This window comes from Leiobunum rupestre, chromosome 6, assembly GCF_980474605.1.
Source record: "Leiobunum rupestre chromosome 6, qqLeiRupe1.1.hap1, whole genome shotgun sequence".
In the NCBI taxonomy this organism is placed as follows: Eukaryota; Metazoa; Arthropoda; class Arachnida; order Opiliones; family Sclerosomatidae; genus Leiobunum; species Leiobunum rupestre.
In genome coordinates this window covers 65,844,948-65,869,616 of record NC_143389.1, presented here as the reverse complement: position 1 = coordinate 65,869,616, position 24,669 = coordinate 65,844,948, and the positions used below count along the sequence as shown (strand labels likewise).

Here is a 24,669-nt window from a genome sequence, read left to right as displayed (position 1 = left end):
GGTAGTGACGTTTAGAAAGTCAGCCATTTTTTCTGACGCCTTTTTAATTTCAAGGGGGAAAACCATAGTAGTGTTATTTTGTTTCCATAAAAACTTGTTGAAGTTAACGGTAATAGTAAGTGTAGGGAGCTGTTGGCTCGCGTGGCATGCAGGGCTTGCCACCACCCTCGTACGCATTGTAACCCGGCCACCCGAATTAAAGGCTTCAAAAGTCGCTTGATGACTTAGGCTTAAGGTGGTGCCCTGGTTATTAGCCTAGTTGATTATTACGATTTGAATCAGTTGTACAAATGACAAAATAGGAACTTTGTTCTTTAACTGTCCATTGTCGTAAACTAGCTATAAGTTCCAATTTTTTCAGACTTAATTAGTTCACGATTTGGTTATCTGTTGGTTAAAGTCCTTTAAACTAAGCAGAACAGCAGCTATCAAATACCTTTTTTTCTGGAAACTATAAAGCATTCCATATAAATGACAGTTTACGATTGTGTAAACTGTTATTTAGATTTACTTAAGCATCAGATTATATGGTAATTTAAATATACTTAAGAAGTTTATTATTATTATTATTATTTTTATTTCGAGATTCTTATGAAAGTTGTACATTGTAATTAAGCGCTAAGTCAGCTTGCGACTTGTAAGCCCTATCCTATTCAAAAATTTCTACTTTATATAAATATAGCAAATACATAAACTAACAAAAAACAAAATAAAAAAATACATTTGTGAACAATTACAGAAATTCAATGGAGATATTAGTTTTAACATTAGCATCCTTCTTCAAAATTAGAAAACAAAATATATTTTTTAAACAAGTGCTTTAAATTTTTGTAAAGTTGGAGCAGTTTGAATATTTCTATTTAAGTTATTAAAACATTTAACACCTCTGTAAAAAAGAGATTTATTTTTTTTGCTAGTTAGTCTCAATCGTTCAGAAATTGTTAAATAATTAAACGGAATAAGAAAATAGTTTCATGTATCAAATCTTTAATCAAAATCAGTTGAAATTCTTATACATTTTGAAGATCGCTTATTTGAATTGTTGAAATGCAAGGTACCACCAATTAAAACGTTATCGGGTTTCTAAGAAAAGTATTTAAAGAGTTTTTCTAACTCGATAACGAACATGAAAAACCAACCAAAATCTCAGTTCAACGAAATCGATCAGAAATAGAGTTATCTTCAAGAAGTTGAATTTAGCGCCATCTAAGAGGTTCTTGTACGGACAACGAGGTGGTTGTAATTGTTTATGTGACTTACTTATGGATTTAAAATAAATCGATCAAAATTAATACCAAATTTAAAATAAGCCACAATAAGAGTTAAATATTTTGTTTCATTTTATATTTCGCATTTTTTAATCGATTCCTGAAAAAAATGTTGTTGTATTATAGAGCATTCAAGAGCCGATTTACGTTAGGTAGAACTTTGAACGAACTCAGTTTCATTTCCATGTTGTTTTACAAATGTTTTGGTTATTTTTGTAACTTGCACAAATACCAAATTTGTAAAATTTCTAACTACTTCTAAATATGCAAATTTCTAATTACTTCTAAATATGCAAATTTCTAATTACTTCTAAATGTGCAAATTTCTAACTACTTCTAAATATGCAAATTTCTAACTACTTCTAAATATGAAAATTTCTAATTACTTCTAAATATGAAAATTTCTAATTACTTCTAAATATGCAAATTTCTAACTACTTCAAAATATGCAAATTTCTAACTACTTCAAAATATGCCAATTTCTTACTACTTCTAAATATGCTTTGGAAATATACTGTTAAGATAATGTTAAATTTAAGATGACAATTATTTTAAATATAAATAGTTAATGAGTAAAATTACATTATATATAGAAAGGAAAAACACAATAAAATAGGAATAAAATGAAATGAATATCAGGACTATGAATTAATATTACAAAATATAACGTTAATTTTAAATAATTAATTAATATAATAATACAAGTTATATCACTCTTGACCTTAAGTCAAGTTCTTGGCCTAAATTAGTTCTTGAAATATCGATCCTCAAAGTACCCTTTATAAAAATTATAATACGGATACTTTTTAATACTAACATATAACTTACAAATTGTTAGTGGTAAGTTTGTATATGATAGCGTAAGTTATAGAATATCAACAGACGGAAAATAGACTTGATAAAGTCTTCACTACACTAGGAATATCAACCACGTAATAATTTTTAACTGTAAAAGTGCTCGCGCGTACAACAGTGTACTTAGGTATCTTTCAATTAAATACTAACAGAATGGGCTTAAAATCTCTATTTTATTTTCATAATCATGATCTTAAAATATTAATCGCTTATGGTGCGTCAAGGTAATCTTGATTTCGGTACATAATATCTGTGGTTAGTCGTTAGTTTTTCGTCCCGTTGAGGTACGCAATCATTTCTTTCAAACGTTCTTTTTCTTGTTTCTGGGCGAGAGCTTCGACGCAGAGCCAAATGTCATCATTGTGGAAACAGTTGGTTCTGTTGATTAAAATAAATGTCAATTCTTTATTTTGTCAGAAACTTTCAAGAAAATTGAGCACGGCGAATGGTTTACAGCACTTGAATACTTATTTTCTATTGTCTTTGTCCTTAATTTGCGCAATTAAATATAAATCATTTATTTTACTAGTTTAAAATAAGAAAAACTAGTAAAAAGCAAAAGAAAGTATAACACTAACAGGGAAGGCCCAGCTTCTGTCCATACCCACCAGGGGCGTGCCAACGTTTTTACGAGAGCGGGGCAAAACTATATTATATAAGCACCATAGATATAGGAAAGGTATATAAAGGTCTAGATAAAATATTTCAAAGGGAGTGAATACGGAGGTGACAGCTAGCAAAAACGCGTAATTTCTGCAGGCTATCCTTATAAGGCGCTACCTATCGGTAAGAAAGATCGTACTATCGTCGCGAAAGTCATTGTCTCCTGCTTAAAAATTACGAGGGATAGAAAACCAAACACAAGGGTGTCGCATGTTTAGTCGGCCGGTCAGATTGGCAAATAAGTATCCTGAGTGAATTACAACTCTGCACAAAGTCTGCCCCCTCTGCCCCCGTGATTGGCACGCCCTTGATACCCACTCGCGGCCAAACGGTCTTGAAAACCAATTTCAAATCCTATTGCGAGGTTTGTAGAAGCTAGGAGCAACAAATACAGGGAGAACGCAACCCGTCAAAAGTCGTGGATTTTCTTGTGTACAATTTTCATTGGTTAGACGCTTTAGCGCCTGCTGCCGTCGGAAGGGGAAAATTCAGTAATTGTCTTATCCTTTCCGTAAAACGTTCAGTGGAAAGGCTCGTCCAATGAAATTTGTACACAACACTGCCTTAGCGTGTTTAAAGGCTAGCTGCGTTCTCCTTGTGTTTGTTGCTCCTAGGTAGAAGCATGGACCAATAATCTAAGAGGACTCACTGTTCCCGATATTTTGACACGGTAGTGTAGTGTTTGTTACTTATTAAGAGATGGCGCCAGCCTCCCTACAAATGATAAATTAGATTTTGTAACGAACTACGGGAGTCAAGAGAGTGACTTGACGGCAGACCAAAAATGAAACCGCGTGTTATCTGCCAGTTCAATGACTAAACGTTTCTTGTTTACTTTAGAGTAATTCTTTAGTTAAACAGTTGAAAGTAGAACATCACAGGTAGGTGTTGATTGAATCGGAAGACTTACTGAGGTACACCAGCCGCTTAAAGTGCCTCAAGAATTATTCAACTATCACTACGAGAGTCTGAGTTGGGGCTTAGACGACAGTACGTGCGTGAAAGTTAGGTTAGGCTTACTTCATGAAATGAAAAGGATTCCAGTGAATTTTATACGCGGCTTACTGGTTATTTTTACTTAGCACAATGGTTAAAAATTACTAAGCCTCATCATTTAACCGATAAAAACGGCGCCATTTTGTTAAAATTGAACATGAACGGTCCAGCTTCTCTAAGTCGGATATCGACTTCAACGACGCCAAGCTTGTCCACATTGAAATAAAACTATCCGTGGTTTTCCTATTCCCGGAATGCTTGCAGGGCAGATTAAGACCTTGTGAGGCGCTAGGACCAAGCTAATTTTGGTGCCCCTTTTCAGTGGCGAGCGAGCGAGGCGCTCCCGCAATATGTAATTAACTTATGGATTACAATTTTAATGTTGACTTTGCGGATATTTCAGTGACGTTAATAAATAATTGCTTTACATGGTATTGAAAATGTGGACGCATTTACTAAAATTAGTAAATTACGCTAAAAACATTTCTGAAAAGTAAATGATAAATATTTTTTACTTCTAATTTTTTGAAACGTCTTGTAGGCATCTTGCCCTAGGCCCAGGCCTAGTCGGACTTGAAGGACAATTTTAATGCCTTTACCCGAGACCCTGCGCTTATAGAGATATGAAACTTCCAATACCCCCCGCGACCCTCTATTTTTTGCCGACGTCTGGGAGAAAGCTATTGCGATGCCATAAGCGAAAAATGGGTTTTCTCCCGGCCGAGCGGTGGCGCTGATGACTGAATTTTTCTTGATGCGTTTTCGTGAGAGTTTCATATCTCTATAAGCGCAGCGACTAGCAGGATCTCTGCCTTTACCGTCTAGACTGTCGCGCCACGAGTGAGTAATAATCAGGGCTGTACATAAGGCACTAGTCACGGCATTTGACTACTAAAATTAATCGAGATCTGGGGCTCACTAGTCAAATTGACTAGTGAAAAATTTACCTAAATATTCATATATTTATAAGGCGAATATGGCGTATCATAAATTCATCATTAATCAATCCCATTTTATTTAAAAAAAAAATTGGATCAGCCAAATCTTGAACGAGTTCGTTCAAGGCCAAAGTCATGTAACTCAAGTGATAATAAACTCCTATTTTAATTCTGACGATTAAAGCAAAATGTACGCTGTCCTTGTTTTATACCCCCATTTATACCCCCCTAGCCAGTGACTACTAAAATAAATTGAGATAGGAGGCTCACTAGTCAGGCTGACTGCTTAAAAATATCCTTATGTCCAACCCTGGTAATAACTAGAATCTTTTAGAAAATTGTATAGGACAACTCTGACTGCCATCGTAGACAAAAGAATTAAAATTGGTTTTTAAAATCCCCCTGGAAACCTGACTTCATCCAAGCTCAGCTGAAAAATGAAAGATTTGGTGACTTATTTCAGTGTTTGAAATTCCCCTTCTAAAATCCGAGCCTCTACGCCCCTGTTCATCACAAGCCTATCGTAACGACTCAAAGCGAATATGGTTACGTTCTACAGGTAATAGTTGGAAAATGCCATACCTGCAAGCGGTGTGAATTTCGGGTTGTTTGTACAGTTGATAGCATTCTTCGCACACCCGGTCCAACCGGGCAAACCTGGCAGAATCGTACTGTCCGGTACAACCTAAGCCATCGAAAGATAAAAGCTGCAAATCTCCGATGTGGTGGTTATCGGTCGCTAGAACGAGCGAAAACATCACGACTTGTACTATAACGGCTTTAAACATATTAAAGGTGCGGATCAATTTTGGGAATTTCATTTCGTAGGGAGAATATGTAGTATGCGATTGGTCAGTTGACTTCTTAAAACATCTTTGGCCATTCGATGTAGCCTTGACTTCGTTTCTGAAGGGGCATTGCGAATGGGTTTTCTTTATATACCATAAGCGCAACACCCACATTTTCGTTTTCGACTCTCCAGTTGCATCCAAGTATTTTCAATTGAATAGAAAATTTAAGGGCCATTCATTCGATATGGCTAAATATAAACCGCCGAAATATTCGTCTTCCACTACTTTCAATAAAATATAAAACGAGTTCAAATTAAAGAAATTGTTGATAGCAGTATGTTTATACGCGAGTATTCAACGCCCAATTCCCACAGTGGTAAAAAGGATATATCAATGAAAAAATGCTCGTTTTCAATATGATTTTTTTATTTCAAACCATTGTACAACCGATTCAGAACCAGACCTTTACATAATAATTAACGAAGCGACGGAAAAGTATAGACACGGTAGATATTTTATTTGGTCCGAGAGGTAGCAGCTGATCTTGTTGCTAGTCAATGTCAACCGCTCTGACATTGGCATATTTCGAAAAAGAAACATTACACTGAAAAATTAATTTTGTCTCAGAACATTTAGCACAGAGCGACTTTTACCCAGTAGTTTCTTTGGCACGTGAATTATGTGAAATCGTTTTTAAAGAATTCAAAGAAAATGTCAAAGATTAAGTAGCTTAAGAAAGAAAAAGATAATTGCCGTAGCTTTCAGATAGAGCTTTACCATCTAATACATTAGATAATTTCGTAACTCCAACGTAAGGGTAACTTAAATTGGGTTACAATTTTCAGAATTTTCTTAGTGAAATTCGGCGAAATTGTTTATTCAGGTTTCAAAAGTATGTGGTGGTCAGAGCGAAACCAAACCATTTTTGCACTGAGGGGAACTTAAAGTTGACCATTAAATCCTTTTAATAGTACGGTCCGTAATTGACGTAAGATGGTCTGGCGTATACGTATTCAACCTGTCTCGGAGCCTCGACAACCCTGTATCCTCCAGTGGCTCTTGGCACGGAAACCACTCGGTAGGAACCAGTCGGTCTGGTAACTGCCGGGACTGGACGAACTGGTTGATAGACTTGCTGAGGTCTGACGACCACTCTCCTCGGTGGTTGCGCAACGGTACCCGCGGGTTGAGGTTGTCCGACGATAGCTCTGGCGCCAGATGCTCGCAACAGAACGTTGGCTGGATTGCCGAAGCTAGCGTCAACTCCGGGCTCGTTGGACGACACGGTGGCTCGGAAACCCAATTCATCCGCGATGTAGTCGACGACCCTTTGTCTTCCGTCAATGTCGTTCAGGCCGTAGCTTCCGGTTACTCTGCCGTTAGCGTCCCCCGTTGAGGTGTGGAAACTTCCGCCGCCGTATTCGTGCGCGTTTGTGTACGAATAACTGTACGGCTGAGGTGGTTCCTTCAAAAAAAAATAAACCCAATTATTACCCGAAAATTACAGGAATTCGTGTTGAGCTTCATCGCGGTACATCCCTATGTCGAGAAAAAGTGGGTTCTAAGCGGTGAACTGACAAGGAGACATCTCGAGGTTTTTTACAATTGGGGGTTGAATTGACCTCCATGTATCTTGAAAGGTCCTAAAGGGAAAAGTTTCAACAGCCATTCGTTTTACCATGGCCACCAAAAATGTTTTTAACAACTCAAATTTAAACTTTCTCTACGTAAAATAGCATGGGAAAATCACGGATTGTATTTAATTGATTTAACCCAATTTTATCGATTGTATCCAATTTTATCAATTTGCCAAAATTTTTATATTTTATTTTTTTGAAAACCGTTATTTTGCCCATGCTATTTTACGTAAAGAAAATTTAAATTTGAATAATGAAAACAATTTTGGTTTGCTAAAGTAAAACGAATGGCCATTGAAACTTTTCCCTTTAGGAGCTTTCAAGGTACGTGAAGGTCTACTTAAGCCCGAGTTTAAAAAAATCGGGGAGAAACACCTCGGGATGTATCCTTGTGAGTTAGACTAACTCAAAGACGGTAAAAACATTTATCATGAGGACTGAACCCAAACTTTAGGGCCTATAGGTGCTGGTCCACCTTAGATCACGGTTCGCCTGCTAATGCCACTAACTTAGTGCTAAGTAAATTAAGAATAGATACGTTCTTAGGTCAACAAGGTATTCGACTACGAAAGCCAGATATTTCTTCTGTACTATTTTCCAATATTTACGACTATTTTTCTCGCAGTTTTACTCCCAGTCGGCTTATATATTAAAATCCCCGTTGAAGGCCGTACGATTATCTGTTTTTTTTCAATCTATAGTATTCGGTTACTAAACTAAAAAGGCTAATTCTACTTTGAAACCAGATGCATTTTTCTTACCCTTTGCTGTTGCCCTTGAACAACAATGGCTGCTGAAACTGCCAAGATAATGCTATAGATCTGAAAATAAACAAAAAAAATAATTGGTAGCTTATTAAAGTAATAGTAATAGTTAGTGTAGGGAGCCGTGGCTTGCAGGGCTTGCCACCACCCTCCTACGCATTGTAACCCGGCCGCCTGAATTAAAGGCTTTAAAAGTTGCTTGATGACTTGGCCTAGGGTGGTGACTTGGGTATTAGCCTAGCTGATTATCATTTTATTATTAGTACATTCGTGAAATTGTATATTCCACGTATTTATAACAGCCAAGAAATTGTCACCCGCATAAAAATATAAAAATAATACTCAGCTAGGCTAATACCCAAGGCACCACCTTCGGCTCAAGTCATCTAGCGACTTTCAATGCCTTATTTGGGTGGCCGGGTTACAATGCGTAGGAGGGTGGTGGCAAGCCTTTCATACCACGCGAGCCAACAGCTCCCTACACTAACTAATTTTTGCAATTTAATTTAAAGGTGCCTTCCAATTTGGTTACTTGACTAAAAAATTCAGGTGTAGCACAGAAACTGTGATTTTGAAAAATCTGCATAGACAATCACCTGGCCTAAGTTTTGTAATAAGTTTAGTAGCTCTAAATTCAAAATGAACGTAGATATTAACGAAAAACCATTTTCGCGTTATCACAAATTAGCCTTTTCAGTTTACATAGAGCCACGTTGTCGCAAATGCGAGAAGCTCATGAACTGCTGGATTTTCGTCTGCTAAGCAGACGATTTTTCAATAAAGCGTATCTATTGGAGCTGACATCATTCGAATTGGGATATAAGGTAATTTTGCAATAAATATTTAAATCACGTAAATGTATTTTTATTAAAATAATTTAAAACTATTCAGAATTTCAAAAAACTACAGGAATTTCTATGCCGTACGAAAAAATAATAATTCTTCATACGAATATAAATTTAAATTAACAGTAAATAATAATTCCGCAACCAAAATTTAAATTTACGCAATCGAAAATGGAATGGCATTTTTAGTATTTAAATTTACGCAATTAAAACTTTAATAGCATTTTAAATATGCAATCGTCAATTAAATGGAATTTTGGTATTTAATTTTACGCAATTAAAATTAAATTTGATTTAAAATATTTAAATTTACGCAATTAAAATTAAATGGGATTTAAAATATTTAAATTTATGCATTCGACAATTAAATGGGATTTCAAATATTTAAATTTATGCATTCGACAATTAAATGGGATTTCAAATATTTAAATTTATGCATTCGACAATTAAATGGCATTTTTAGTATTTAAATTTACGCAATCGACAATTAAATAGAGTTATTAGTATTTAAATTTGCTTTATATTTGCATTATTATTCTCAAAAGTAATGACAAATTATTCAAATGAACATAGTATGAATCTGTACGTACCCTATTCAGCATGATGACTGAGTTTGTCCTACTTTTCAAACGAAATGAAATTTTGCGAATGACAATATGTCGAGGAGCGCCTCTCGCCTTTATATACGGCAGGCTGGGACCACACATTCCCCGTCTTCTGTCGGCGTAACCCTTCACCTCGATCCGTTCAAAACATTCCCCAAAACAGCGCCAACGCCTCTGCCATCTCTCTCAGCGAAAAGTTTTTCCGAAAAATTGTAAAATTTATCGCTATTCGCCGTAGGCGATTCGATAATGAAAGCGCATCGCTATTTCTGAGGTTTGGAACGCGCCCAAAACGTGTAAAAATCTCGTACGCATCAGGTAACGCTACCCGTACGCGTACGCGTATTAGATGACGCTTCTAAAGCTCTCAATTATGTGTGTCAACGGTGAAAACAAGAGTGAACCCACCCCGCGCGGGGCGATACCGTTTTGTATCGAAGAGATTCTCGCCTACGTTCGCCGAAAACTCTTCCGACAACCTGTTACGTTGAACAAAATTGCAAAAACGCATCAACTGTCAGAATGGCATTTCGCAATTAAAAATGGTCGCGAAATCTAAATTCGGAAATATTACTTGTTCATTTATTATTTTCCGATACTGCGTAATAGAAAACGCATTTGATGAAGATTCAAAAACCTTTTAAATGACCAAGGTGCTCGTGAAACAGTTGCAATAAGGATTTTTGCTGAAGATCATATCGATCATTAGGCTGGAATAATAAGTACTTTGGAAGAACGGGTTCAGCTGATATTTTCCCCAATTAATCAAATTAAGGTTAATTGGAAAACAAATTTCAATTAAAATAATAATAATAATAAAGAAGTATAATTTAAAATTTGAAAGGTTTTAGAATTTAAAATAAAATAAAATTACGTAATAAAAAGACTGGATACTTCATGGCTAAAATTTATATATTTTTATAAAAATATATAAATTTTAGCCATGAAGTATCCAGTCTTTTTATTACGTAATTTTATTTTATTTTAAATAAAGAAGTATTTCATTTTATCCATTGAATATACCAATTTGGTTGATCCAAAGAGTACTAAACTAGCTCTCTGCTTTTGATCGTATGGAAATCTAAATATAATTTCACTTTTTTTGCGAAAATAAATCTAATACCTCGACTTATAATCAATCACATATTTTTCACAAAGGTTTTTTTAACTTTAAATCCTGAAATCCGGAAGAAATTGTGAAAAACTCATTTTGAATTTACCTTCTGTAGTTTACAAATTTGTATCCTACAAATGGCTTACTTATTTTAGTTTCGACGAATTTCAGACGAAGATTTAGTTTATTGTTAATGGTTAAACAAAATAGTGAAAACTCTTCATTTCTTTTAATGAAAAAATGTCCCACAAAGGTAAATTTTCCATGTCGAGAAAGGTGAATTCCCAAGTTGAAATGTGCGAAAAAAAATATATTTCTAAAAGCTTAAGTTTTTGAAATATGTTAAATGGGATTTCAATATGATAACACCAGTGGTCTGCCGAAAATTTTAATATCATTTGTTACTAACACTATTATTACTATATTTTCTATCTGAAATCGAAAATATGCAAAACAAAAATTCCCGGAACTCACCTACAATAATTTCCTTAAAAACCTACCTTATGACCACTTATGCTTGGAATCGATAGAACCTTTTGCTAATGAACGATAATTATTTTTTTGGAAAAAAGCAATTTTTAACTCAAACAATTCCGATCTAACACAATACAGTGATTTCAATATCACGTGACACGACGTCACCTATGCTTTTTCCCATAGAGAAAAAATCCCGCACAAAATGGCAGCCATAGCCAAAGCTACGAACTGAAACTACTCAATATCTCAAATTGTACGTACCCGCTATAAAAACGAGGCAAAAGATTACATTTTAAAAAAATTACGATTTCCGTGACAAAATTTATATTTTATCCTGTAAATACCAAATATATTTTAAAGTTTAAAAATGTAAGTGTCAAAATGTATACATATAACCAATTTTTTTGTAATTTATAGCTGTTTAAATATTGTGATATTGTATCTTATATGAATTTCTTAATGTTGTCCAATTGCTGTGTATATTCTCGAAGGTCTGTACTGCTGATGAGCACATAAAACATGTTATTTTATTTATTATTACATTAAATTATTTATATTTCTGTTAATAACCATTATCAGCATATTGAACTTACAAAAAAACTACCTAAGCATTATTTTTGTTATATTAATAATATTATATAATTTATACCTAATTATTTATATTATATTTATTAATTTATGGCCGCCCATTCTGTCACTGATTAACCAATCCACATTTAAGAAAAATTCTTTATAATATAATTTATGTTATTTGTTATTATAACTATTATTTATAATATTTTAGCCCATATATTATCTTGTATTATATTAGTTTTTGAAATAAAAAATGTAAGTTGATGCGTTTTTGCACAATCGATTTTATCAGTGGAGTGAAGGAGAGTGATTTCGAGGAGGACAAGAGCCGTGATCGCCGGCGCCTCTTCACTGTTTCGGGCGGTGGGACGGTTTTCAGCGACCTCTACGTGACGGGCGTTCGTTAGTAGTAGCGTATTTCAAGGAGATTTTAACGAGTGTAAGAGAAACTAGGAAGATGTTTCTCCAAAAAGACATTAATATTACAGTCTATATTCATAGTCATATATGATTTTTCTTAATGGATTTTCGGGTGTTGCTTACCAATTAATCCGTGAAGAGGAAACAGCCTTGTCCTCGTATTGCCAGAAATCGAAATAACCGTTTAAAGAGGCGTTTAATTTGTGTTGTGTGAAATTACAACGAACGAATAGGTGGGGAGTGTAGTAGGCCTACTTAACGCGTCTCTTGTTAGTCGAAGGTTATATTTAAAGTGATAAATTGAAATGCGTGTGAGCCGAAGTACTATCTTTTTATCCAAATAGATTAATCCGTTGCCTACCTTCTTTGAGAGGTCTACTTGTTGTACATTTTAACAACGTTAAGACTGATTTAAACTTTTACACGGAGATAGTTAAGACTGATCTGGACCTAATAAGGAGTTTTCCAAAAGTTAGATTTAAACTTTTACACGGAGATAAAACAACAATTTTTATTAAAACCATTTAAATTAATTGAATGTGTCTTAACCTTTCTCTTTCTTAAATTCTGGGAATTGAGATTCTTTATAGAAGCTAAAATAAAGTAAATAACGTTTCAAATTTAATATAATTCAACAGTTTGCACTTGGCGACGCCATATTTGTTTTTGGGTTTTAACTCTTAAAAGTTGAAGCCTTGCCATTTCCTAGGCAACGGGGTCAAGTCACGAGAGAACCTAGTGGCCAGAATTGTAGAGCTATAATGCCAGAAATGAATGGAATAAATTCCCCGGGCACGGGAAACGATTATTTATTTTAAATCTACACGAAAAAATCCTTATTTGTCAAACAGGAAATTTATCGAACCATAATTCGACCTAAAGATATCACATCGAAATATATCTATGTAAATAAAATACATATTTGTCAAATTAAGTTTCACCTTGAGAAGTTAACGATAAATTATCTCCCTATATTTTTTAATTACTTTATTTAAATTCAAATTGCCTACTGTGGTTCCTCAGACATTTAAACTGTGCATTTTGCCCAAGATGGTAATTTGAGGTAAAAATTAATTAATGGAAAACCCAATAATTTTATTTCTTTGACCCCAATTTTAAAATGAATATGATACGGAAGGATTCGCTGTATCAACACATCCCAAATTACCTGTTTTTCAAAACCTGAGTACTACAAATAAGTGATTTTAGGGTCATCACACCATAACTTACAAACAGAATCAAATATAATTTACGCCTTTATGTCTGATGTTTATACGTTAATTTTACCAGTGGTTTTTAAATGTTTAAACCAAACAACGAGTGTTCGTTTAAAAAGAAATAAATATATATAAATTAATAAACAATTATGTAAAATGTAACATGTACTGTGGGAATATTACGCAATTCGAACAAAGCCTTGACTACGCTACCCACGATGGTGTTGGTCTAACCATAGAAATCTTACAACCAATCAGAACTCAAATAGTGGTTCAGGAAATAAAAATGTTTTTATTTTTCATTTTATTACGCGTTTTTAAAGGTGGAAAAGATCCGTTAGGCAATAAAGTAAAGTAAGTGACAAACAATAATTGATCTATTAACAAGAGGTAATTATATGAAATCAATTGGTCAAAAACCCAAAAGATAGCTTGAACAATTAAAGCTAATAAATAAGTAATAATTTAAAATTTATTTAGTTCAAAATAGATAAAAGTAAAATTTATACCGTTCATAAAATCCCTTGTGATTGTGGAATTTAAGATCAAAATTACCCAAAAAAAAACAAAAAAAGAAATACAAATTGTTTCAAGAAAACGCCGCCAAAGAAAATAAGCCAAGTTAAAGTGATTGAGAAAGTGATGTGGAACTCTGACAATCATATGTTCCAAGGTCAATTTGAGACCGAGCTCAGGTATTTTTCAATAAATATTGTGAGCCTCAGATGAGACCGATAAGCTTTAACGTTAAAACCGAGCACGAACTGATGTATTGTGGACCGAATAATGTAACTAGTGAGCCCGAGCTAGAGCCCCTGTTAAAATACAAATTACTTCGTGCTCAGGCTTGAATCCATTTCATGATTCACATTACTTGGAGCTCGTGCCCGAGCCCGTATTAACAATTAACGTACTAAGAGCTCAACCTTAAGCCCTACAAAATACTTGAGCCCGAGCTCGATACTGATTTTGGTAGTTTTCATATTTGAGGTGAGCACGAGCTCAACTCACGATTACGATTGAGGCCGAGCCCGAAACCGATTTGAATGCTGTTTTCGTATCTGAGGATAAGCTCCATCTCCTTCCAATTCGCGATATTGTTTAGCCCTAAGACCTCGTTCGAAATTTATTTTGGCAAAAATAAACGTTAGAAGCTAGCGCGGATTAGCCCCGTCTGGATTTCCTCGCTCATGGCTGCTTGACCGCCTCCGACTGTCTTCCAGGTGTGCCAGTGATGCTGGAATAAAGCTCGAAAACACTAGTTGCGCTAATTTATAAATAAATAAATCAAAAGAAATTAGAAATGTCTTTTGTCGAGCCCTGCTAAAAAGATTGTAGGGACTAGATATCGTCTGCTAGGTAGACTGCTTCACTTTTTTTATGTCAGAAAAAGCTGAAAACTTGTAAAAGTGTATAGATACTGAAAAGGACTGGTAGAAATCTAAATATATATATATATATATATATATATATATATATATATATGGTTGGTTTTTTATAGTGGGTTTTTTCGGGTGGGTGGGTCCAAAAAAAACCAATGGGTTTTTTGGGTCGGGGGTTTTGTTTTCGATCCCTGGGGTTTAATTATATCATGTTGAACAGAGCTACAATTTTGTGATCCCGAGCTTAAGGTTGTCTGAGACTATTTGAAACATCGAGCTCGAGCTTGCGCCTTTAGTAGTTTTAAAAAATTGTGAGACCCACCATTTTATTTGTAACTATAGGGAGCCTGAGCCCGAGCCCGAGACCACCCGTCGATTTGTATATATAGTGAGACCAAGGTGAGCCCGAGACCATCCGTAAGCTCATATACGAATTCAGTGAGGTGAGCTCGAGCCCAGCTCTTGGCGTTGACCTGTGTCTAAAAGTACCAGCGAAACCCTGCTGGAATTTACCAAGTTAGGTTGTCGATTTTATTGTCTGCAATTTCCCGATTTCCAATCAACAAATGACTAATTGAGCGAAGCGGACCCACTCTATCGTCTGTCATTGGCTGGGAGGTCCTAGACCAACCGGCTTCAGGCCACGCCATAAATGCCGGAATTCTATTCCCAGTTTTCACAAAAATCCGTCCAACCATTTTCGTAATGCAATGCGGAGATTTTACAAAGTTTATTAGTTTAAAAATAAATTTATTTTTAGCCATTTTATCATTCGCTATTGAATTTGACCTTGGACCCCTTGTATACCATATTTTAAATAGATTTATTTATACCTTTATTAAAATTTCCCACTCATTAAAAAAATATATTATTTTAAGTTTATAACAATTTTTATTAATTAAAAATTTCACATTTATGACTATAAAGAGTTTCAACGATAAAATATTGAAAGAAATGAGAATAAACAAACGGGTATTTATTTGTTTCAGCGATGTACTCTTTTTTTCAATTTTGTGGGCGGAGCTTAATTGAGCAATAATTCATAAACGCCATTTGTGGGTTTCTAATGATTGTATTAAAGTAGTATTTTGCTTTGGTTTTCATGTATTTTAAGCAATTATTTTGGTGTAACCTGCTCGAAGAGGAACCACGGTATTTGAAATAAATATACAGGCCATAAAGTAGCATTACTTTTATTTACCGTTTTTAAACATATTAAACCATTGTTTTAAAAGAAAATATTTATACCAATACTAGGTGTGTTTTTTCTCAGCTGCCTCACTATGCAGGGGGCTGCGTTGCATCCGAGTGTTGCGGGAAAGCACTGGTTCAAGAAACAACGGTATAGCCCCTGTTTATAATTGTTTTGATATCCTAACTTTATAACGTCGACCCTTGGCTGCCATCTAGTCTAAACGTCTCGTGAATTCCACCTATAGAGCTAAATATAAATGAGTATGAACGTTGTGAAAGAACTCTTAGGTTGTCCCTCCAAGAATGTCAGATACAACACATTTTATTTAAGAGACTTATATTTGAAATCAGCCCATCACCCTAAAACTATATGTATTTCTATGTCCAATCTTTAAATTTTTTTAATTAATTACATATTGAAATTAGAGGATTTTCTTTATGTGTTGTATTAAATGTATCGCTACCGAAAAAACATCTATACACATTGTTTACAACGTGTTTACTGTGAGTAGTTATTGCAATATACAACTGAACAATATATCTTTAACGTAGGCGCTTGTTGCGAGAAGAAAACGGTGGTAGCTTTAGAAAGTTTCCAATGTAGGGCTATGTTTAAATAAATCTACTAGGAAATATTTCGCCATTTAATACCCTTCGTGAAGCGGAATACAGCGCTTCGAAAATTACGGATTGAAAGCTACACACTTCCTTCGAGAAACCACGTTGATGGCAATCAGCGGAAACGCATCCTGGAAGCTGCGAGGAAGGTAGTTTGAGATTTCTGTTCCGCTGACAAGAGCACCGGAATACATATTCACTTCCGTTATCTATGTCCGTTTCCTCAACTATAATTTTTCCGCAATTTGTTGAAAGCATTTGTACGCCTGCTACGCGTTTGTTTGTTGTTGAGACTAGCTAGAAGAATACGGGAAAAGTTCAAGGTGAGTAAATTTCGCAAAAACATTAATAATTTATTAACATTTAAATAAATTGTCGTTATGATTTGAGCTACTTTTGGTGTCAGTCGTGTTTCTTCAAAACTAGTATAACCACCTTGGATAATCCTTAACAAAATGTTTGTCTAAAAATGTCTATTTTATAATTTCATTGTTTAGCTAATCAAACCTATTTAAAGTAGAAATTAAAGAAAACTGAGAGTTGAAGAATATATGTCAAGGAGTTAATTGTTTCACATTTGAAAATATACATGTATTGAAGTAGTTCCTTATTATAAAATCATCTTATTATATAGTATAAGAAATAGTACAGTATTGTTAAAAAACGATTTTACTTAAAAGTAAAAGGGTTTACCAAGAATCAACTAACGTTAACTGAGAATATGAACGTGTACCCGGTTCAGCTCATGTTTTACGGAAGAAAAACCAGGCCTCTTATATTCGCCCAGCTAGAAGGGGGAGGATCCATGCACGACTTGTAGTCGTCTTGTAGGCGGAAACTATCTTCCGTAAATGATGAAAACCGAGACTAGAGTTGCTCCTACGTATTCATAGCTAAAGTGAATTCATTCTGGGATTTACTGATCTTAATTACAGAGGCGCAAATTCTCAATTGAAGGTAAATTTCCCAAATATATGGCAACTAACAGACATGTAGACCAACGAATGAATAACGAAACTAATTATTCTTCCAGTTTAACTTTATAAACCATATTCTTATTACTGATTTATTGAAACAAACCGCTGGCATTTTTATTGTTCCTAAAATTTAAGAACGCCTACGAGGGGAAATGTCAATGAATTTAAACGTTTTCGTTTAGTTTGAAGTCTTGGAGGATAGATTACGTTTCAAGACGCAGCGATCGAAAAGATGAAACTTGTTCCACTTTTTTCCTTCTTTCTAATGGCAATTCCAGGTACGTTGATTGATCAATTTCCTCTGGTGGGTTTATAGACCTACGAAATCACCGATATTTCACAAACATTACGTAAAATACTGACTGTGAAACGTTATTCAATCCTATTGTAACAGTTTGAGAAATAATGTTTTTTTTATTTAACATAATATTTCATTCGGTATTACTTAACAAAAATGCTGAGTAAATTTCACATAATATAAGGTTTTCTTCTGATTATTTAGGCATTTACGCCGATGTAAATTGTGAGAAGTATTTTTCTGATGACATCTGTTCACGGAAAGTAGGCTGTATTCCTTTTTACCAGAAAGCCGTTTGCGATGGGCGAGCCATAGAACATTGCAGATGTAAAAATGTCAGTAAGTAATCTCTGAAGTTTATTAATGGCTTAGCGAATGAAAAAGCGACTCTGCATGTGCCAAAAATCCTAAATAGTATTAGAGACAGGGGCGGCTCCAGACAAATATTTTGGGGCCACCGTCGTAGATTTTTTTCAAGACATAAAAAACAGACACTTGTGGATTTGTATACCCATGTACCGCAATACTACTTACAGTACTAGAAAAGTGGTGTAGGGGAAAAAGGAATACTGGGCCTTGATTTAGGTCAAGAGAGTCCACCCATGGCACTGTAGGTATTAGTGCACCATAGGCCTTAGTGCACCATAGGCATTCTATAAAATCATAAACCTCTATAAAGCTTTTTAGAATATTTTTATAAGAAAGCACTTGCATTTGATATTCTAAAGTTCGCATAAAACTTATCATTTGTCCCTTATATATAGGCCTACTAGGTTTAGTTTCGACGAAAGTTACGACGCTATCGTTGAACGGTTGCACTACAACCGTAATTTCACAAAGAGGCTTACTAAAATAATTCCCCCCCCCCTGGAGCCGCCCCTGATTAGAGATCTCAGATTATCATAAAATTCTTAAACCGCGTTCACACTTTCGCTTGAAACCAGATTTTATTGCGAGTTTATATCAATTACATTGGTCAAAACTGGCATTCAAAACGACTTGAACTAATTTTAAGCTCCAGTGTGACCGTATCTTTAAACCATTTTTGATGACGATGATATAATGTATAAAATTTATTAATTTAACAAACAGACAAAATTCCTTGCGACATTCCCACTGTTAAAAACGGCTATGTGAAATGTACAGCGACCAAATTTTCACCGTTGACTTGCGAGGTCTCTTGCAAAGCGGGTTTCCGACTTCACGGAAAGAAGAGCATTACGTGCTTTGGCAATTACAAGTGGTCGCATTCAGAGCCAAAGTGTTTCGGTAAAATGGCTAAATTTAATCACTAAAGATTTAAAATACATGTTAATTGATTATATCTCAATTTCAATGAATAGCTTCTCCAGCTGCAAACACCAAATGCAAGCCCTCATCTGGCAGTGACTACTCATACGAAGGTAAGTGCACTTTTATTTCACAATGTAATTTACTTTTCACTTTAGTCCTATTCGGCTAGCTCCAAGTTGTTAATAAAGGTAAATATGGTAAATATTGTTTTTATTGTATGTGAAATCAAAAAAGTCATTAAAGAAAACGGAATATATCTACTTGAGAAGACCATAAACATTATTTTGATAACTATACAAGTCTGTTCTAAATCTTAAAGCTTTTATCTCCATAAGTGTAGTTTTACGTTTTAAGTACTATAAATAATTCATGGAAATAAATTATTTACCATTATTTACCACTTTTTCCATATTATACCATAACGTTTAAAAAAGTCTATACATTTATTTTTGTGTAACGCGGCTAAAGAAGGACCACGGTCCGAAAGCTTCAGTGATTTTAAATAAATGTACAGACCACGAAGTAGCGGCTAGCGGTACCTTTATTTAACGTTTTTAAAGAAAATATTTTTAATTATACCATAACGTTATTTACCATTACTTACCACCTGTTCGTTACCCTGTCCCCAACCTTTGTTAAAGTGTTGGTTGCATGAAATTTTAGCTATGGCTAATTAATGATTCATTAGAAAGAGCAAACATTTTATAGCAAGTACAGAAAATTTCATCAAAATCGGTTAAGTGGTCTTTCAATTATTATAAAAAGAAGTCGAAATGGTGGAATTTCCAGACTTCTCGGCACCCATGACGTCAGAAAATGCGAAGCGTATCATTGGCTAATTGTCTGTAATACATTTCTTTACATCTGGGATTAAAAGATGATTTAACACCCAGGAAAAAGTCCTACGCAGTAGTAATTGAAATATGCATACAGAAGCCTACGTATTAGAAAAACGATATGAAACCGAAGGCTCCTTGTAAATTCTTCTTAAAACGTCGGGTCGCGCGCGCCGCGTAGCGCGCGCGTAATTTTTTTTATTTCGATAATAAGCCTAATATTATGATTAAAAACCTCTGGTTTGAAAACTTCTACAAGTAAACAGAATCCCTCCACTTCAGTTCCTTCTATTTTAGGAATAAAACTACAGCTTTGATTTGCCCCCAAATTGCTCGTGCTACGGAGGAGAAAATTTCGCCGAAAAATTCAGGATTTTGGGGAGCGAAAAAGGTCAGTTTCGGACTCAAAGCTAATACACTTAGGCTTGGAAATTTGTTTCGACAATGACATTTCTGGAAAGAGAACGTCCTGGGCTTCAAAACAAGCCCGCATTCATTCGTTTTAATACTATCGATTTTTCGTGCAACCAACACTTTAATCTATTTTGGATATATGAATAGTTCTAAAAATTTGTTGTTGCTAGAACAAGGGGAGTTTTAAGATGTAATCCGATTTCACGTAGAACGAAACGAGTGGCCGAGGCTGTATCCAACTTGCAATGGTAGAAATCAGTCGCCCGTGAACATTGACGTGAACAGCGACAGTGTAAAACGAGCGAGATTCGCATCACCTTTGAATCTCCACGATTACAGAACGAGAATAGCGAGTGTCACAATTGAAAACGACGGACATACAGGTTCGATTATTTTTGTTGTCTTTTAGCAGTGAAGACTGTTATTTTCTGTTGGATGGGCATAAACACAAACAAACTGAACTAATTAAAGACACACAGATAAAGAACTAGTTATATTGTTCCGGGATTTCGAAGTATTGTAAGAAGAGTAACGCTATGAGGTCATTTTACTCCGATTCAGTGGTAACGAATAGTTCGAGTCGGAGTAAAAACGTTTTTACAAAATGGCTGCCTGCAATGTCGCAGGCTTTTTAGCATATAAATTCTGGCTAGAAGACGATAAAATCCGATTTACTCTCTTTACTCCTCCTTTTCAGAATGAGTAAAAAGAGTAGCCCTAATACTCCGGAACAAGTGAATAGTTTATAGGGTGGAGTAATTCTCATACCAGGAAGAGGCGAATAAAACGTTTTAGTGTAAAAAGAGTACACTTTTAGTCAGAGAACAGGCGAAAGAAACGATCTAGTAGCGTATTTTAATTCTAACAGTTTATTTTGTAGAAATAGTGCGTGTGGAAAGCGAGTTCCACATACGCTTTGCGAATTGTGAATGGAAAATTTCAACTACGAGTTATACATGTGTATTCGTTTCGCGTACATTCCTATGAGATATGAGTTTCTAGTGTCGCGTGTTCTAATACATACTTAGTGAATGTCCTCTCTACAATTACTTTCAGTTGCAGTGAAAATAAACAGTGAATACCTTTACGTGACTGGAGGTCCTGCGAAAACTAATAAATTTCATCTGCAGACGTTACACGTGCATTTCGGGAAACACAACGGTGAAGGCTCTGAACACCACCTTAACAGCCGTTCGTTTGCCATGGAGGTATAGAATGTCTTATAAAAGTATTTCGTTCAGTAATTAGTTTGAACATTAATCTTGCGACTACCTAGACGTTCGCGAAATTAAATTCTTTAAAATCGGTTAAGGGCGCTTTCAGTTGGTTGACTAATGCAAACGAGTAAGGTTCCAATAGAATTTTAAAACATTTTAGAAACATTTGCTAAACCCGGTTACACGACGAAATGAAACACGTTTCTAATCAATACTAAACCGCACCTCATGTAGGGCGGATAACATTGTCCAACCAAAAACATTTGCTTTCGTGTACCCAGGTTTACAGTAAATATATTTCCGATTGGTAACACGCACGTTGCTAGAATAAGAACAGCCGAACCTATTTATATCTCAATTTGTTGAGCTGAAAATTATTGAAATATTCAGATATTTATTTACGAACTATAAAATGTTTTGACGCCGAAGTAGAAAAGTGAAACGAAATTAAAATGTGGATAAAGATCACGTGACTCTGGACGTTGGCGTTCAAACTTGTAGAGAGCTCTGCATAACATCTCTATTCAATCGACAATCGTTTTGTTTTGAACAGATTCATTTTGTCCATCGTAATACGAAATACCGAAACATGGAAAGTGCCGCAAAAAGGAAGGATGGAATATTAGTACTGGCTTTGCTTGTAGCCGTAAGTTACGCAAATAAAATACTTATTCCGCTTTATTAGATACCTAGGTTTTGACGTAAAAATATATACTAAACGTCTCCAAGCCTTGAACACTTAATTAGTCATTAAAAGTCGCTCGATGATGCCTTGCGAATTTGTTTAGCCCCGATTCGCATCGTAAACCGGCCACCTAAATTTAAGTAATTAGAAGTCGCTCGATGATGCCTTGCGAATTTGTTTAGCCCCTATACGTTTTGCAACCCGGCCACTGAATTAATGGCGTTATAAGTGGATTATTATTAACTGATTTTTATTATTATTATCTTATTAAAATGTAGAAAATTTATTAATGAGCGGGAAATTTACTACCCGTCTAGTGTGCAATAAGCTTATTTTTATCCATGTTAAATTCTTAAAATACTGGTTTTTCTACTTAGGTGGACAAAGGTAGTTCCGAAAATTCTGGCCTCTCCTTCTTGAGTAGAAATCTGCAGCAAGTGAGGGACCCTCGTCGGGCCAATTCGACGGTGGTTCGAGGAATCCATCTGTCGGAACTTCTGCCCAACAAAGGCCGTTCAGAAACTTACTACACGTACTTCGGGTCACTGACGACACCGACTTGCGACGAGGCCGTCACTTGGGTCGTCTTGAAACAACCTACTCTCATAAGTGAATCGCAAGTAAGTTACGATTTATTTTTACAAAATTATTCCGCGCAACTGTATGGTTTGAATGTCTGCGTGACATAACCACTTGCTAGTGGATGACTTCTCTGCAAATTTCTACAAGCACTTTATACTGAGTTGCCCCCGTCCTCGGTATATGTAACGGACACGTTGGAGTACGGTTTCCTAACGCCGTCCCTTCATTTCTAAAAGGTTGTTAACAAACGAAGGAAATACATCCTGGGTCTAAATGACCCCTCCTTGGTGACATGTGAAAGTTCACCGTGATAAAATATTCTTCAAAGCTCACGGGTTTCCACTGACCAACAAAAATTAAGATTAATTGGGTAAGATCAAAACATTCGGTTTCCCAGAAACTTCTAAGGCGTTCGTTTTTATTGCCCTGGCATCGGGTATTATTGATTTATAACATGTCGTCTCTGGCATTCCAAAACTATGATAAAAGCTGCGCGGCAAAAATAAAGCATGCGCGATTCCCCAAAAATAAGGTAAAAATAAAATAAGTTAAAAGGAACCACCTATTAGCGAATAACTAGATAAGTCCATTATGAAAAGGGATACAAAAGGTAAACACTAGACAAATTTGAAGAAATTTAAAAACTTACAAATAGCTCGAGTGAAAAACTAAATTAAATTGAATAAAATAGCGTCTTTTTGTTTGCTCGAAGACCAATCGGTACGAGCTATTTGTAAGTTTTTAAATTTCTTCAAATTTGATTAGGGTTTACCTTTTGTATCCCTTTTCATAATGGACTAATCTACTTATTCGCTAATTTTATCGTCCTTAAAAATATAATTAGCTGCGGAAATTGTAATATAGAGTCAACCCTTTACAAGGGTCTAGAAAGTAATAAACCATCAAAGGTGACAGGATAATTGGACGGGAGGTCTAAAAGCTCCCGACCCGATCTCTGGGTATGACCATTGTCCGAGAGAAAATATTCTGGAAAAATAGGGGGCGCTTGATACCAAGAGGCAGCTACTATTCCCCGAACCCCCTAAGTGGTTTCTTAGAATTCAAAAAGAAATAATTATTTAATTTTGGCCTATTTTGTTGGGAACTGAAATATTAAACTATATTCTACTAAGAATATTCGTTATAGCATAGAAATGAGTAAAGAAGCGTAAGTAACAAAATACTGTCATAATTATTACTATTATTATAATTATAATTATAATTATAATTATTATTATTATTACTTTAATACTAATTTAAAAACAAACTGTTTTTTGACACTGACATCATCGGTCAACTCAGGCTTGGACTTACAACTGAACTGAGCATATTATCGTCCTGGACAGTAATATATTTAGCTTTGGGCATATTTAGACACTAGGGGGCTCTGTACTCAATTAAACCTTGATTGCACCATTACTTTGAAAATCAATTCGGTTATAATTTTTGTTCTTAAAACTGATGGTGTAGGCAATTAGCCTTTTTATTTTCCATAGAGCCATATGGCGTCCAACATTTGAAAACTCTTTGCGTTTTATAATAACAAATCATTGGCTTTGCAAATTAAAATGATCTTTTTCCGCAATAACCATGTGGATAAATAGAACGAAACCACCAAAAACTGTCGTTCCATTGTCACGAAAGGAGAGATTATGACAGATAGGATCAGTTACAAATATATCTTAGGATATTTTCTCGCAGCGTAATTGAGACAAATGTGTAAATAAATGACTGAAGCTATTGGAATGTTGCAGGGCTGTGCGGGTAGTGGTTTTAGGTAATCGACTCGGGTATCAAGTACGAAATATTTTTGCATCGAGTGTCCGAGTCGAGTAATATTGAAGTCGAGTCGAGTAATCGAGTACCCGATTAAGGGGAAATTTTCTCTTATTCAGAATAAAACCTCTGCGACGGAGCGGAGTTCACGGGTCCGGGTCGGCCGAATAGTTTGTCGGCTCTCCGCAAGGTGGCGAAACGGTGCCGTGGACTCCCCACCGTCGTATCGCTACC

The 24,669-nt window shown here is 35.3% G+C and overlaps 3 protein-coding genes across 3 annotated transcripts in view; 1 reads left to right on the top strand and 2 right to left on the bottom strand.

Annotated features, from left to right (window-relative positions):
• Positions 1-2,311: 2,311 nt before the first annotated feature.
• LOC149943197 (crustacean hyperglycemic hormone-like) lies at positions 2,312-5,589 on the bottom strand. The gene is made up of 2 exons (XM_090179831.1): positions 5,303-5,589; positions 2,312-2,501 (listed from the first exon to the last, which is right to left on the bottom strand). Exons 1-2 carry the CDS (start codon positions 5,539-5,541, stop codon positions 2,387-2,389), a joined length of 354 nt encoding a protein of 117 aa, XP_090035957.1. The 5' UTR covers positions 5,542-5,589; the 3' UTR covers positions 2,312-2,386.
• Positions 5,590-5,947: 358 nt separating this feature from the next.
• Positions 5,948-9,421, bottom strand: LOC149943196 (uncharacterized). Its single transcript, XM_090178075.1, has 3 exons — positions 9,348-9,421; positions 7,910-7,969; positions 5,948-6,976 (listed from the first exon to the last, which is right to left on the bottom strand). The coding sequence occupies exons 1-3, from the start codon at positions 9,357-9,359 to the stop codon at positions 6,476-6,478; spliced, it is 573 nt and encodes a 190-aa protein (XP_090034201.1). The 5' UTR covers positions 9,360-9,421; the 3' UTR covers positions 5,948-6,475.
• An 8,178-nt stretch (positions 9,422-17,599) lies between these two features.
• Positions 17,600-24,669, top strand: part of LOC149943195 (carbonic anhydrase 7-like) — a 32,577-nt gene continuing 25,507 nt past the window's right edge. Inside the window, exons 1-8 of the mRNA XM_090179577.1 lie at positions 17,600-17,612; positions 17,837-17,971; positions 18,725-18,901; positions 18,976-19,035; positions 20,385-20,558; positions 21,232-21,383; positions 21,946-22,038; positions 22,455-22,697. Of these exons, the coding sequence (XP_090035703.1) occupies positions 17,600-17,612; positions 17,837-17,971; positions 18,725-18,901; positions 18,976-19,035; positions 20,385-20,558; positions 21,232-21,383; positions 21,946-22,038; positions 22,455-22,697 (1,047 nt within the window). The remainder of the gene's footprint in view (positions 17,613-17,836; positions 17,972-18,724; positions 18,902-18,975; positions 19,036-20,384; positions 20,559-21,231; positions 21,384-21,945; positions 22,039-22,454; positions 22,698-24,669) is intronic.

Coding starts and splice junctions, on each gene's coding strand:
- LOC149943196 (XM_090178075.1), bottom strand. Junction 6,977..7,909: donor TTCAAGGGCAACAGCAAAGG/GTAAGAAAAATG, acceptor TTTTTTTTGAAG/GAACCACCTCAGCCGTACAG.
- LOC149943197 (XM_090179831.1), bottom strand. CDS start 5,541: ATGAAATTCCCAAAATTGATCCGCACCTTTAATATGTTTAAAGCCGTT. Junction 2,502..5,302: donor GAAATTCACACCGCTTGCAG/GTATGGCATTTT, acceptor TTTAATCAACAG/AACCAACTGTTTCCACAATG.